The 16711-nt window shown below is 45.4% G+C and overlaps 1 protein-coding gene across 1 annotated transcript in view; it reads right to left on the bottom strand.

Annotated features, from left to right (window-relative positions):
- Positions 1–6392: 6392 nt before the first annotated feature.
- Positions 6393–16711, bottom strand: part of RBM44 (RNA binding motif protein 44) — a 31390-nt gene continuing 21071 nt past the window's right edge. The window contains 3 exon segments of the mRNA XM_004620660.1: positions 6393–6534; positions 6801–6946; positions 10673–10958. Of these exon segments, the coding sequence (XP_004620717.1) occupies positions 6393–6534; positions 6801–6946; positions 10673–10958 (574 nt within the window).

Below are 16711 nucleotides of genomic sequence, written 5' to 3'. Positions count from 1 at the left end.
CACTGCAGACAGAGCGGGACAGTCCTGACCTTGGCTGGCCTGTCACCATCCATCTCCGCTTCAGCTCCCCGTGGAGTCACTGGGCTGGGCAGAGACACCGGGCGGGACAGGCGCACAACCCTGAGGTCACTCCCGGCCAGCAGCAGCTCTCAGGGGACTCAGCACTAGAGGGGTGGCCCACGGCGACGCTCTGGCTGAGCTTCGAAAGGCTGCCCGGGCAGTTTCAGAGCACAAGTCACTGCTGCACTCCGCAAAGACCCTGGACAAGCCCCCGCCACTGCTCCAGACGGTGAGAACTTCAAGGGGTGCTCAAGGGGTGAGAACTTCAAGAACTCAAGGGACACGTGTCCCATGAGTCCCAGTGCAGACCTCCGTGCCCAGTGTGCAAGCCCGAGTGCCAGGAAGGCCCAGGCATCTGGTCCTGAGAAACCGCCTCCTGCTCATTCCCAGGAACCAGGGAGCGGAGCGCTGAAGAGCAAGAGAATGACACAGAGGGAGAGCAAGGCGGGCCCCAGCGCCCAGGACTGACGGAGAAACGGCACATGGCCTAGGGTGGGGGTGCCCGGCTGCCATGTGAGGAGCCCACCCCCAGCACCAGCCGGCCTCTGTCCCCCTAATCCAGCTGAACCGAGTGGCATCACTGACCTGAGCACTGGACCTTCAGGCCCACCCACGAGTAGCCCCTGGACCCCCGAGTACTTTCTGGGAGGCCCCGGCCACACAAAACAGAAATCCCAAAGCCCACCACCAAACAGCCGCCGAGTGTTCAAGTATTCGCTGACACAACTGAGAATCGCAGGCCAGCGCGTGATTCGGAGCCAGACTTTAGTCATCAGCGATGAAATCGTGGTGGAGAGAGGACGGCTGATAAGCAGAACAGCTGTTGGGGTGCCGCTGACCGCCATGAGTGTCCTGGGTACTCCAGTGGCTCCTCAGCCCAGGGCGTCCAACAACTGAAACCGGAACTGTGGGGTCTTGCAGGACCAACTGTGAGAACAGAACACCAGCTGCCCATCACTGCTCCCCACGTGCTCAACCACTCAGAACAGACCTGCCCCGCCACCTGCAGCTGCTCGCCTTCATCTTGCCTTCATCTCCCACCAGGTCCAGGTGGCCAGCGGGAGAAATCTGACCAGGGGTGACCAGGAACTGCCACCCGTCGAAATATTAATACCCTAGACATGAAAGATGGAAAAGCACCACGACATGCGTGATTTGAGACAGGAAGGGAGGCCTGTCCTGCAGATGGGACCAGCCCCCCGAGGGGAAACATGAGCCAGCACAGGGCGGGAAACTGAAGCCAAGGGAGAGCACTGCTGATGGAGGCCCAACTCCGCCCCACAGTCCCTCACAGAGAGGGGTGGGCCGTGGGATGCAAGTGCCAGGGCACAGGGCCAGCTCCAGCGGCAATGATGTACCCGCCACCTCGGCCACTAGCCCTCCTCCCTTATGAGGCGAGCAGACTGGCCAGCCCACACATATGGCCAAGCGGACAGGGACAGAGCGGCGCCTCAGAGGCCCAAGTGCTAAGTGTGCGGGATGCAGGCCCCTCCAAGCGGCCTCAGATAAATGCCAGGGCGGAGGTCTGTGGACACTAAGCCAGTGAGCAGTTTCCCGGAAGCACCCCGGCTCTCCCTCAGTCTACACGGTGAAACCTGGCAGGTCACCCTCACCAAGCGATGACAGAGAGCCCTGTGAGACAGCTGTCCCAGGGCCCCAAGCACAACCAAGTGCCTTGTCATTCCCGTGCTCTCCCTCACGCAAAGAAGGCCCCAAACCCACCAGTGAACTGAGTCAAACAGAAAACGGCCAACCAATACCCATCACCTGTGTCCAGTCACGAAGCCAGGAGATCGCTCAGACAAGACAGATGGACACAGTTACCGGGAATGAAGACGCAGTTCCTTGCACACCGTGGACCTAACTGTATGCCGGCGAGGATATGTGCTTAGGGGTCCATGGGAACTGTCACCATCAGGGGACAGGTGAAGTGTCCTACTGTCACAGTTCTTTGTGATTAAGTGTCCTCCAAGGAAATGGGCACTGCAGGCACCCTTCATTCTAAGAAAGCTGGGGGGGGGGTTAATAGACACAGAAGGAAATAGACCCACGAAAAGTGAGTTACAGGAAGGCTTCATGGGGAGGGGTCGTCCCTTAGCTCCTCTCGTACCCCACAACTGGGGCACAGGGAAATCTGAACTGCCCAAGATGGGCATGGGAACTGGAACCCACAAAATGACATTTTTTGGGGGGCATACCCAGCAGCACTAAGGGGTTACTCCTGGCTTTGCATTCAGGAATGAGCACAGGGTCGGGGGGCGCCAGAGAGCTAGCAGGGGGGTTGGCAGTTTGGCATGTGGTACACCTGGATCAAGTTCTGGCACCATGTGGTCCTCTGAGCATCACTGGGGGTGTCCAGGGAATCCCTGGTACCTTGGGGCCCGTCCTTCCCCGCACTGACCAGACAACCTAGTTCGTGGAGAATCATGAGGAGGGCCCCTCAGTCACCTGAGCACCACTTGGGAGCCGCCAATAAGAAAAGCATGCAAATAAGTAAGTTTATAAGTTAGGTTTTGAAATATACTCCAATTTACACTGTACTCAAAAAACATTAATACAAAATGATCATAAGCAAATAGGTAAAAATTTCAATTAAACACTTTCCCAAGCTACCGCATACTCAGGCGACCCAGTGAATACAGGGAAAATGCATCTAAATGGTCTAGAATGATGCCATGATATGTATCACAGCAGTAATTTAACTGCCTCACGAGTTAAAAAATGAACACTTCCTCACGCCCTCGACCCACCCTCGGCGCCATCTTGCCACATTCAACAGAGAAGCCGGGCGATCTGGTGAGCAACGCGACGGGAGAATGCTGGGACCCGAAACCAGGCCAGCAACACTGGGGATCCAGACGGAGGAGGTGCAGCCACCACACCCTCTCCAGATGGAGCCCCGGCGACACTGAGCAGCAACTAACACGGCTCCGGGATGCGGGACTGGGACAACTCTAGAAACTGAAAACATACAATCTTTTAATGGAAAACTAATTATCAAATGCTTCCTTGGTAGTAGAGCTGTCTTTCTTGGGGGGAAACTCCAACAATAGTGAGTTTTGTGTTGAAATATGGAACGTAATCAAGGTAAAGAGAAAATGAAGTGAAATACAGTTGGGGGTGGGGGGGCGGGGGGATATACTGGGGTTTTTGGTGGTGGAATATGGGCACTGGTGAAGGGATGGGTGTTTGAATATTGTATAACTGAGACATAAACCTGAGAACTTTGTAACTTTCCACATGGTGATTCAATAAAAATAAAAAAAAAATGTACACTTCCCAAAATGTTTATCTACAGATTCAATTTATTGGTATTCTATAATCCAGTAAGAATCTTAAGACAACTGAAAAACAAGAACTCCAGAAAAAAAACATTTTCCATGTATAAGTCATTTAACAAATTCTCAAAAAATAATAAACATTTTAATCAGTAACAGTTTTAAAAATGGGCACAACTATTTTTTTCTGAGCTAAAACATACAGCTTAAAATGTCTAAGTAAATTGTTTGAAATATAAAACTTAGAAACATTGAAGTTATTAAAATAATTTTAAGATTTTAATACTGTAGAAATGATGGCTATCAAGTAGAATGCAGGTGAATCCAATCGCTAAATTGTATCCACAACTTCTCCTAAGTTCTGTAGAACATTCTCTGTAGGAAGAAACTCAGGCTTTCTAAGGAAATACTATAGAAGAAGAAAAGACAAAAATCAATAAATGCTAAACTCCATATTCCAGGTAGGTGTAATTACTAGGATAGTATTAGTACAGCAATCACTGTGACTAAACTCATTTATCACCTTCATGAAATAATATGTATTTACATTCTATTCTATCTCTTGATTAACCTATCACTAAAACTATCACCAGGTCAGTAACAAAAATAGGTCATGTTATATTCTGTATTTTGAGTCATTCCTGGCTTGTGCTTAGTCATCAATCCTGGTGGTGCTGGGGCACCCGCTGGGTGTACCCTCGGCGAGCACTGCTCCCACTCGATCCCTTCATCCTGGGGAGAGGAAGACTGACTCTTCCCACAGCAGAGCAGGCTGAAGTCTTAAACGCTTGGTTAGACAGTCCTAAATTTGGTATTTTCACTGACTACATTTTTTGGTATTTTTTTAAAAGCTTTAATTGGTGGTGCTCAGTACTGTCTTCTGGCACAGTGCTCATGAAGCATGTGTGCTGGGGCTGAACTAGGGCTGGCCACACATGAGGTAAGCACCCTCGCTATGGCACTGACGCTAGTTTCTCTAACTTTATGTCCTGGTATCTACCAACTGTTTTAAATGGGGAAAGTCTGTATAAACTCTTTATTTAACTACAATCTAGATGCCAAAGAACATTGGGAGTTGTTTTCCTTCTCCAAATAAGTATACAGTTTGTTCTTTTTCCCTTGCCATGCTAGTTAGACGCTCTAGCACAACAATAAATAAAAACAATAAATAAAAATGATAGATGCTTCCATGCCAGTGCCTGTTTTCAAGGAGATTTTCTACTCTACCACAAAGTAAAATGTTTTTCCAAGAAGGGAAAATTTTCCACAGGTCTGTTCCAATTTTCACACATTTTGCCAGCAGAGGCACTGAAAAGTTGTTTTGGAGTTTTGTCTTTCCAGAAGTATGTGAAGCAGCAGCAAAGGCAGCGTCTCCCTGGGGCGTGCAGTTAGGTGTGCTGCGCCCACAGCAATGTGGCTCCCTCATGCAAGCCGGCACGGGCACGGCCTCTTTGGCCCGGAACAAAAACCCACAATCGAACTCTTCTAAAGTTGCTGGACTCTAATTGCTTAATTTTCGTTTGGGGGCCACGCCTGGCAGTGAAAGGAGCTCCAGGGGTCCAAGCCAGGTCTGCTGTATGCTAAGTGCCTCACTCACCGGACCATCTCTCCAGCCCCCAACCTTCCTTTCTTATGTATTTGCAGGCAGGACTATACTGATTTCTCAGGAAGTCTATTAAAACTCATATTCCTTCTTCCTTGTTTCGGAGTGTTCACCAATGTTGAAATTTGATTTTATTTTATGGGAGGAGCTTTATGATTCAATTTCTTTAAAACATTTGAGCACAGGACAATTTAATGTCGAGTATCTGTTTTTGTTAAGTAGTATTTCTCAGAAAGTTGCCCATTTAGTAGGAAACATTTATCTATTTTGGTCTACACTGAACCATGCCCAGGGCTTGCTCAGGTGTCACTCCTGACGGGGCTCAGGGAACCATACTCAACGCTGGGGACTGAACCCTGGTCAGTCGTGTGCAATGGGCCTATCTCTTTAGCCCTCATCTGAAGAAGGCAACTGGCTGGATGCTTCAGAGCTTAGTGGTGCTTCCTTTCACCGACACTGCAGCTCGAGTCCTGCTTGCTCCTTCCTCCTGCTGCCCAAGCAGCGCTTGAAGAGGCCCAAGTGAGGAAGAAACACTTGTGGTTAATAATGCAAGTGTTCCACAGTAGACCCTCGGCCACCACCGAAGCCCCTGGAGGAGAGAGCAGACCAACACCCTGACCGCAACACGACAGTCTCCACGCTCCACTCCCCCGCTGCACACTCATGACTTCTGAGCTGCAGAATCTAAGGCCTAAGCTGTGCAAGCTGATTAATCTGGGAGTTATTTGTTCACATTAATAATAACTAATATAGGTTTCTCTTTAGTTGTATAACATTACTTCAATTTTAAAAAATACTTAAAATTAAGTCTCTTGCCCGCACGCCTGGCTGTCTTCCCCGGGGCCCCTCGGAGGGGATGGGCTCCAGCTTTCCTCCCTGCCCTGAGCAGAGCTCCCGGTGGCCCAAGACCTCCGGAACCTAGCTACCGTCATGCTCAAGGCCCCTCTCCACACGTTCGGACAAGCCTCACGCATGAAGGTGCCGGCAGAGGAACCCAGGTGTGTGTAATCCCATCAATGGCCAACATCCAGAGACTTAAAACTAAGCTCCCAGAAGCAATATCTTATAAGCTACTTCTTCCTCTGGGAGAAACTGGCAAGCTACTGAGAGTTTACTGCCCACATGGGACAGCCTAGCAAGCTTCCCATGGTGTATTTATATGCTAAAGCCAGTAGCAAGTTGGATCTCATTCCCCTGACCCGGAAAGAGCCTCCAATGCGGCACCGTTGGGAAGGGCAGAGTCGAGAGAGGCTTCTAAAATCTCAGGGATAGGACGAATGGAGAGGTCACTGAGCCCGCTCGAGAAATCGACGATCAACGGGATTTCGTGATTCGTGACTTAAAATTAAAAAGCAAATTTAATGTTATTCTTTTTAATTAGATGAAAAAAGCTTCAAATTACACAGTAGTAGTAAAAAATAAAAAATGAGTTACCTGTACTCCATTTATTCCTAACTGGAGGGAGAATTTTTCAAGACCGAGGAAGTCATTTCCACAATAGTGTTAATGGATAAGCCATTTAGGAATCCTTTATGATTTTTTTTTCCTTTATGATTTGTTCGTACTTCTTGAAGTGCATCTATAATATGGTCTCTATGCAAAGGAAGACATACATGAGCTCTTGCCTTTTCCAAAGTAACACATTCTAAATGATCACTGTTACTGAACTGAACTATCTAACAATTTATTTCACATTTAGAGGTGCTCAGGGTACCGTACGGACCTGGGATTCAAACCGGAGTTGGTGATGTGCCAGACAAGCACGTGTGCTGCCACTGTCCTCTTTCTCAGGCTCAAAACAGAACTGTATTTTTACGTAAAAATATTACATTAAGCTAAACCATAGTCTCAGCCATCACCTGCTAGTCTGTGGGTGGAGCTCAGTCAGTCTATTCACGATCTTGGTGAAGCTGCGCAGGTTCAGTGTATTTGGAGGTATGAACTGGGCCGGAACATCTGGCAATGATTTGGCAGACTCCAGCTGCTTGCAATTCTTCTTGAGACCCTAATAAACATTTTAAAAGTTAAAAGAAATCAGTGACCATCACAGACAACCCAGAGTATTCTATTAAAACTGAAAACTAAATAGTAAAAACAGGAAGTCCTACCTCATTTATTTTGATTCAGGATTATTCTAAGCAGACTGAACTGAGCAATGTTAAGGGGGATGTAGGAAAAACCTCCCAACCAGGTTTTCTTATAGCAATCATAAAGTATGCAAAGAGAAGAAAGAACCTTTTTCACTCCAGATGGAAACCTAAACTTACTTGTTCAGTATTTATTTCAAGCACTTAGTACAAAGGGATTTTCTCTGATGTTGGTTACAAAATAACCCTAAAATGGATTCTGAATAGACATTAACAAGATGAGTAAATATTTACGTAGAAAGGGAGAGTCTAGACTGGATAAGATAATCTTGGAAAGTTAACTAATTTTCCACTAAGGTATTAAGATAATTAAATGGAGACAGGATAGTCTTTTCAACAATAATGCTCAATGGGGCTGGAGCGATAGCACAGCGGGTAGGGCCTTGCACACCTTGCACTCGGCAGACCCAAGTCCGAATCCCAGCATCCCATATGGTCCCCCGAGCACTGCCAGGAGTAATTCCTGAGTGCATGAGCCAGGAGTAACCCCTGTGCATCGCCGGGCATGACCCAAAAACCAAACCAAAACAAAACAAAAACAATAATGCTCAAATAATTCCATATGCAAAATAAAAACACAAACCACCTCAATTTTTGTACTGCATATCAAGTAAAAATTAAAAGTCTGTATGGTTATGGGTCATGTAAAGATTCCTTATGTACAACACTAGAAACACAATTAAAAAAGAATTGATCAGTTTTATTTCACCAAAGTGGGAAATCCCAGGGCTGGGAGATTACACAGCGTGTGGCGGTGGTCTGCATTCAGGAGGTCCAGACTTAATTCTTTTCACAGTCAAGGGTCTCCCAAGCACCACTAGGAGTGATACCAAGCACACAGCCGGGAGTAAGCCCCTAACACAGCATGATGTGGCCCCAAACAAAACAACAAACACAACTCCCCCACTCCGTCTCCAAGCAACAGCAACAAAGGAAAATTCCAGGTCTGGGAGACAGCTCAGGGCTCAGCAGTGTCTGCACTGCATGTGAAAGGTCCAAGTTTGATCCTCAGCAACAGGTGGGCACTGAGCACCCCGGGAAGAGCTCCCAGGGGCCCTCAAGCACTGTAGAAGCCCCTCCCCAAATTAAAGTACACTACTGAAAGATTGTAAAAAGACAAAATAGGGCTGGGGAAGATATTTGTAATCACAAATCTGAGTTTATATTCAGAACATTAAAAACGCTCAAAAGTCAGTAAAATACTAATCCCTCCATAGTAAAGACAAGTGAACTGATCACATAACATGTAGCAGTCTCCTATTTATTATAATAAATAAAAGAAGCCAGGTCTAGGTTACACAGTATTCCACCTACACAACATTCAGGAAAAGGTAAAAAGTTAGGGGCTGGAATTAAATACAGAGAGTAGCGCATTTGCCTTGCATGCAGTCAATCTGGGTTCCATCCCTGGCATCCGACAGGAGTGGTCTCCCAAAACCACCCAGAGTGATTCCTGAGCACAGAGCCAGAAATAAAACCCCGAGCATGGAAGGAAGTGGCCCCCAAATAATAAACCAAACAACACCCCTTCCACCCCAAAACCTAAAAAAGTAAAAATTATAAATAGGAAACAGAGAAGAGCATGACAGAATGTCTTAAGAATGATGGAACTAGGGCTGGAGCGATAGCACAACGGGTAGAGCATTTGCCTTGCATGTGTCTGACCTGGGTTTGATCCCCGGCCCCTACAGTTGCCTAGGAATGATTCGTAGGTGCAGGGCCAGGAGTAACCACTGTACCAGCGGGTGTGATCCAAAAAGAAGAAAACAAAAGAATGATGAAACTACTCTGTGGCTTAACTGCACTGGGTATTAGAAGCCTTTATTTTTGCCTAAACTCATAGGCACAATGTGAGTGATTTTACTCTAAAGATATTATTTGGGGAGGGGCTGGAATGATAGCACAGTGGGTAGGGCGTTTGCCTTGCATGTGGCCAACCTGGGTTCGATTCCTAGCATCCTATATGATCCCCTGAGTGCAGAGTCAGGAGTAACCCCTGTGTATTGCTGGGTGTGACCCAAAAAGCAAAAAAAAAAAAAATTGGAGAGGGATGTCTGCATCTGGCAGTACTCCTTACTTGGAGTAATTCTTAGGGGACCATATGCAGTGCTGGGGGATCAAAGCTCTCTATGCAAGGCAAGCGCTACCTCCTACACTAACTTTCTGGGCTACATACAAAATATTTTAAAACTCTGAAATGAAGGGGTACGGTGTCACCAGCAGGTCAACCAGTACCTGCGGGGCAAGTGCATCAGCAGGCTGATGGTGCCTTTAGGCTTCTTGCTATCCCCAAAGTGCTGCTGTCCCTCTGGCTAGACTCCAACAGCTAAGGACCAAGTTTCTAGAGAATTTAAACTGCCCAAAGTTAAGTATGGGGAGTTGTGGGGAGGTAGCCCATCCCAACCCTGAGAAAGCCTGGAGATTTCAGTGACAAAACCCACATACCAAATACCTCTGGATCAGTTATATAAGCTCCCATATCGGCTTTGCTGGAGAGACCCATACATAAATCTTGAAAGAGATTTAAAGCTGCAGTGAATCTCAGACCTGCACAAGGCCTGACAGGGGTAAATCAGAAGGGGGCGGGTCAGCCTGGTGCTCACCCAAGCAAAGCCCCTGGCACTGTTGGCTCCCACAAGCTGTAAGTACCCCGCCATGCCGCTGGCCAGACTCCACCATGGGCCTCACTGAGATATAATCTGCTGAAAATTCAAGTATGTGGGTTCTGAGACCTAAATTCTCCAGGCTTTCTCGGTGAGGGTGGGCCACCTCCCCACAACTCCTTGTACTTTCAGAAGCCTTGTCAGTCACGTCCACACTCCCAAAGCTGCCACCCAGTTAAAAAAGCTACTCCAACTTTATCTTCCCAATAAAAATACTGAATAAACACGACCTCTCAGTACTTGTATTGTAAACCATAATGCACAAAGAGAGAATGAAGAAAAGTGCCTGCCTCTGTGGAGGGTGGGGAGGGGAGTGTTGGGGCACGGTGGGAGGGAAACAGGGGACACTGGTGCTGAGAAATGTACACTGGAGGAGGGGTAGGGTTGGATCATTGTATGACTAAAACCCAACCATGAACAGTTCTGTAACAGTCTATCTCACGGATATTAAATAAAAATCTCTGAAATGCATAGGCATTTTGCTTAATAGGGGAAAGGTGTGAGAGGGGCAATTTGATCAAAGTAGTGTTTAAAATCTTAATGAACTCTAAGGATTGAAGTTTTAACAATTCTTAGATTAGCTGTTTGTGTGTGGGGGGTGGGGGGACAATGAGGCTATCATTAACTATTTGTAAAGTAGTGATGTCTAAGAGACAGAAAAAGATGGCAGAGGCTGGCAAAAAGTCTTGCTTCAGTTGAGGATTTCTGTCTGCAGAGAAGTAAATTTCTCTGCAGACAGAAATCCATTTTCTCCCAGGAGTAACTCGAGTTGTATAAACGTGGGTTAGGGAGGATCCAGCGTTAGACAGTGCATTAATGTGCTGCTCCTCCTTGAAAACCACTGACTGAGCTGCTTATTCTACCGAACTACTCCTGTGACACAACACAGAAACCACTGAGGGCTTCCTCCAGGAAGCTCACCTGCTCTAAAGGGAAGAGCTCTCTGTCCTGTTCTGATCCCAGGCGCCGTGGTCTAGTTTTGACCAACCGAGAAACAGAGGAGGCGGGGTTTGTTTCTTTACTGGTGCTTTGCTCCAAATTATTCCCACGGACTCGGTTTCCATTTTTTGGTGAAAGCGGTGATGTATAATCTCCAGGAGTTTTAACCAGTCGCACGTTCACTGATTTTCCATTGATTTCTGTCCCGTTCATTTCTTTCACTGCAGTCTTTGCATCACTGCTTTTCTGTAAAGTAAGAGATGCATACCTAAAATGCAAAAAACAGAAACCAAGATAGTTTCTTTTTTTTTTATATTTTTATTTATTTATTTTTTTTAATAGTTTATTTTTAATTAGTGAGTCAACGTGAGGGTACAGTTACAGATTTATACATTTTTGTGCTCATGTTTCTCCCTTACAAAGTTTGATAACCCATCCCTTCACCAGTGCCCATTCTCCACCACCAGTAAACCCAACATCCCACCCCCCCTTCCCAGTCCCGTCTCCCCCCACCCCACACTGCCACTATGGCAGGGTATTCTCTTTTGTTCTCTCTCTCTGGTTAGGTGTTGTGGTTTGCAATAAAGGTGTTGAGTGGCCATTGCGTTCAGTCTCTAGTCTATATTTGGCCCGCATCATCTTTCCCCCACATGACCAACAACCACATTTTACTTGCAGTTCCCTTCTCTGAGTTGCCCAGAATGAGAGAACAGCCTCCAAGCCATGGTGACAACCTCCTGGTACTTATTTCTACTATTCTTGGGTGTTCGTCTTATAGTCTATTATTCTATATTCCACAGATGAGTGCAATCTTTCTATGTCTGTCTCTCTCTTTCTGACTCATTTCACTTAGCATGATACTTTCCATGTAGATCCACTTATATGCAAACGTCATGACCTCATTTTTTCTAACAGCTGCATAGTATTCCATTGTATATATGTACCAGAGTTTCTTCAACCAGTCATCTGTTCTAGGGCACTCGGGTTTTTTCCAGATTCTGGCTATTGTAAACAGTGCTGCGGTGAACATATAAGTGCATATGTCACTTCGACTATACTTTTTGGCTTTTCTGGGATATATTCCCAGCAGTGGTATTGCTGGGTCAAATGGAAGCTCAACCTCAAGTTTTTTTTTTTTAATTTTTTTTTTTTTTTTTTTTTTTTTTTTTGCTTTTTGGGTCACACCTGGCGATGCACAGGGGTTACTCCTGGCTCTGCACTCAGGAATTACCCCTGGCTGTGCTCAGGGGACCATATGGGATGCTGGGATTTGAACCCGGGTCGGCCGCGTGCAAGGCAAACGCCCTACCCGCTGTGCTATCTCTCCAGCCCCTCAACCTCAAGTTTTTTGAGAATCGTCCATACTGTTTTCCAAAAGGGCTGAACTAGCCGGCATTCCCACCAGCAGTGTAGAAGGGTCCCTTTCTCCCCACATCCTCTCCAACAGCGGTTGCTTTTGTTCTTTTGGATGTGTGCTAGCCTCTGTGGTGTGAGGTGGTATCTCATGGTTGTTTTGATCTGCATCTCTCTGATGATTAGTGATGTAGAGCACTTTTTCATGTGTCTTTTGGCCATTCGTACCAAGATAGTTTCTTAAGGTTGCTTCAAACTTAGTTTCATAGCCACTGGCTAAGTATTTTCCACAACATTTTTTAAAAAATTGAATCACTGTGAGATTTTACAAAACTGTTTACTATTAGTTTTCAGTCGTAGAGTGTTCCAACATCCATCCCTCCACCAGTGTATATTTTACAGCACCTGTGTCCCCAGGTTCCCTCCATCACCCCTCAGCCTGACTCTATGGCAGGCACTTTTCTTCTGTCTGTCAACCGTTGGGTGTTGTGCTATGCAATGCTGATACTAAAAGGTTATCAAGAATATCGCTTTACCTACTACTTTTAACACTGAATTCTTGTCCAGCATGATCATTCCCAGCTATTATTGTCACACCTCTCTCCTCAATCTTCCCTACCCTCCACCCATCCACACACACTTGTGGTTGATTCCAACCACTGGCTAGTCTTCCTAGCCCGTTTTCCCTGGTCAAGGATGTTAGTCTTCTATATATATATATATGTGTGTGTGTGTGTGTGTGTATACACACATATACGCATATATATACATATGGGCTGGAGCAAAAGCACAGCAGGTAAGGTGTTTTGCCTTGCATGCGGCCAACCTGGGTTCAATTCCTCCACCCCTCTCAAAGAGCCTGGCAAGCTACCAAGTATCTTGCCCGCACGGCAGAGCCAAGCAAGCTACCCATGGCATATTAGATATGACAAAAACAGTAACAAGTCTCACAATGGAGACATTACTGGCACCCACTCCAGCAAATCGATGAGCAACTGTCATCCCACTGCTCATCGATGTGCTCGAGCGGGTGCCAGTAATGTTTCCATTTGTCCTAGCCCTGAGATTTTAGCAGCCTCTCTTTACTCGTTCTTCCCAGTGATGCCGCATTGGAGGCTCTTTCAGGGTCAGGGGAATGAGATTCATCATTGTTACTGTATCGTTCTGGGAGCGTTGTTTTAGTCTCTGGATCTTGGCTGTTAATATTCAAAATGAGCAATGGAAGATGAATTAGCACAGTGATACATATGTATGTATATATATTATACCACAAGTAAATGTAGTTACTCTATGTCCCTCTTCTTCTGACTCATTTCACTCAGCATGCTAGTCTCCATATCCATCCATTTATAGGCAAATTTCATGACTTCATTTTTCCTAACAGCTGCATAGTATTCCATTGTGTAGACATACCAGTTTCTTTATCCATTTGTCTGTTCTCGGGCACTCAGGTTGTTTCCAGATTCTGGCTATGGTAACATAGGAGTGCAGATCGTGTTTCTGCTGTGTTTTGGGGCCCCCAGGGTATATGTGTAAGTGGGTCAAATGGGAGCTCAATTTCTAGTTTTTTGAGAAACGTTCATAGGTTGGACCAGTCAGCATTCCCACCAGCAGTGAAGGAAAGTCCCTTTCTCCCCACATCCATGCCAGCACTGGTTGCTTATTCTTTTGGATGTGTGCCAGTGTCTGTGGTGAGATGATCTCATTGTTTTGATTTGCATATTCCTGATAATTAGTGAAGAACATTTTCTCATGCCTTCTGCCATTCAAATTTCTTCTTTGAGAAAGGATCTGTTCCTTTCATCGTCCCATTTTCTGATAAGGCTGGGTGTTTTTTCTTGTAGAGCTCTATCAGTGCCTTGTATATCTATGATATTAACCTCTTATAAGAGGGGCATTGGGTAAATAATCTTTCCCATTCTGTAGGCTATCTTTGTATCTTGGTCATTGTTTCTTTTTTTTAGCTTTTTGGGGTCACACTCGGTGATGCTCAGGGGTTACTTACTCCTGGCTCTGCACTCAGGAATTATTCCTGGCGGTGCTCAGGGGACCATATGGGATGCTGGAAATCGAACCTGGATCGGCCTCGTGCAAGGCAAACGCCCTACCCGCTGTGCTATCACTCCAGCCCCGGCCACTGTTTCTTTTGAGATGCAGAAGTGTCTTAGTTTAAGGTAGTCCTATATGTTTAGTATAGGACTAAATAGGTATAGGACTAATTAGTTTAAGGTAGTCCTATATGTTTAGTATAGGACTATAAGACTAAAAGGTAGTCTTTGCTTCCACTTGCTTGGTCAGTGGTGCTTTGTCTTTGAAGATACCTTTAGCTTCAATATTGTGGAGGGTTTTGCCTACCTTTTTTTCAATGTACCTATGGATTCTGGTCTGATATTGAGGTCTTTAATCCATTTTGATCTGTCTTTCATCTTTCATGCATGGTGTCAGAGGTCTGAGCCCTTTTTTTTTTTTAGCATGTAACTGTCCGGCTTTGACAGCACCACTCATTAAAAGAGGCTTTCCTTGCTGCACTTGGTATTTCTTGCTCCCTTATCAAAGATTAAATGATCATATATTTGAGGATGTGTCAAGACACTCAACCCTATTACATGGGTTGGCGGGTCTGTCTTTATTCCAACGCTATGCTGTTTTAATTATTACTGCTTTGTATTAGTTTAAAGTTGGGGAAGGTGATGCCTCCCATACCCCCTCCCCAGAATTGCTTGAACTACTCATGGGGGTTTATTGCCCCATATGAATTTCAGGAGTGTTTGAAAAGTTCAATTTCTTTGAAAAATATCATGGGTATCCTTATAGGGATCATACTGAATCTGTGTAATGCTTTGGGAAGTATTGCCATTTTGACAATGTTGATTCTCCCAATCCATGAGGAGGAGATATGTTCTATTTCTGTCCTCTTTAATTTCTTTTTTCTTTTTTTGCTTTTTGGGTCACACCTGGCGATGCACAGGGGTTACTCCTGGTTCTACACTCAGGAATTACTCCTGGCGGTGCTCAGGGGACCATATGGGATGCTGGGATTCGAACCCGGGTCAGCCGTGTGCAAGGCAAACTCCCTACCCGCTGTGCTATCGCTCCAGCCCCCTGTCCTCTTTAATTTCTTGAAGTAGTGTTTTGTAGTTTTCTTTGTACAGGTCATTTATTTCCTTAGTTAAGTTACGAGGTACTTAATTTTCTGAGGCATAATTATGAATGGAATTGCTTTTTTTCATATCACTTTATTCTCTTTCATTATTTGCCTATAGGAAAGCCACGGACTTTTTGGGTGTTGATTTTGTTGCCTGTCACTTTACTATATAAATCTATTATTTCTAGGACCTTCTTTTTTTTTTTTTGAAGTAAATAGATTTTATTTAGAGGTTTCTGAGGGAAGGATGAAGGGATAAGTGGGAAAGAAAAAACAGCAGGAGTAACGCATTCAAGAGAGAACGTGGGCTTCTCCAAGGGTGGAGGAAGCTCTACACACATCCTAGCACTGGACACGAAAGCATGAAAGTACACATCTCAAGGGGGGAGATGCGGGTGACACATGTGCTCAGGCACCACATGTGCTCAGCCACGAGGGCACAAGCAGCACACGGGTTCAGGCAGCATATGCGCCTTCTAGGACCTTCTTGGTAGGCTTTAGGGGGGTCTCTTAAGTACAGTATCATGTCATCTATAAACAGTGAGAGCTTGACTTCTTCCTTTCCTATCTTGATGCCCTTAATATATTTTTCCTTCTTAAGTGCTATGGGGCAAGTACTTCCAGTACTATGTTGAATAGAAATGGTGAGAGTGGGTATCCTTGTCGTGTCCCTGATCTTAGAGGGAAGGCTTTTAGGTTTTCCTTGTTGAGACTAATACTTGCCGTGGGCTTGTGGTAGATGGCTTTGACTATACTGAGGAAAAGTTCCTTCAATTCCCATTTTGCTAAGAGTTTTCATTATAAAACGGTGTTGGATCTTGTCAAATGCTTTCTCTGCATCTATGGATATGATCATATGATTATCTTTTACTAAAATGATGAATTATGTTGACTTGCAAATGTTAAACCATCCTTGCATTCTCATGCATTTAGACCATTGAGAGATTACCGTCATGGCATTTTGTGCTTTCTGTAGAGGTTTGTTGTGCTTGTGGAGTTTGCCTTGTCTTATAGTAGCCCCTTAAGTCCTTTTAAGGTTGGTTTTGAGTCTATGAAGTTCTGAACTATTATCTGTGAAGTACTGTATCATTCCTTTGAGTCTGAGTGAGGAGGCATTTATTCATTGAGCTTTTTCATGATATCCCATTACTGTCTTCGGGATTGGATGGTTTTATCTGATATGTCTACTGTAAATCTAAGGGATGCTCCTTTGTATGTTATTTCCTTCTTTGACCTTGCTGCTTACAGTATTCTCTCTCTAGCTATGGTATTCGTCATTCTGATTATGTCTTGGAGTCTTATTATTAGAGTCTTTTAGTTGGCACCCTTTGGGCTTCTTGGATCTGGATGCCTGCATTCTCCAGCTCTGGGAACTTCTCAGCAATGAAATCTTTTTTTTTTTCTTTTTGGGTCACACCCAATGATGCACAGGGGTTTCTCCTGGCTCTGCACTCAGGAATGACTCATGGCAGTGCTCAGGGGAACACACGGGATGCTGGGAATTGAACCCGGGTCGGCCATGT

The sequence above is a fragment of the Sorex araneus genome, chromosome X (assembly GCF_027595985.1).
Source record: "Sorex araneus isolate mSorAra2 chromosome X, mSorAra2.pri, whole genome shotgun sequence".
Classification (NCBI taxonomy): Eukaryota; Metazoa; Chordata; class Mammalia; order Eulipotyphla; family Soricidae; genus Sorex; species Sorex araneus.
This window is presented reverse-complemented; position numbering and strand designations above follow the sequence as displayed.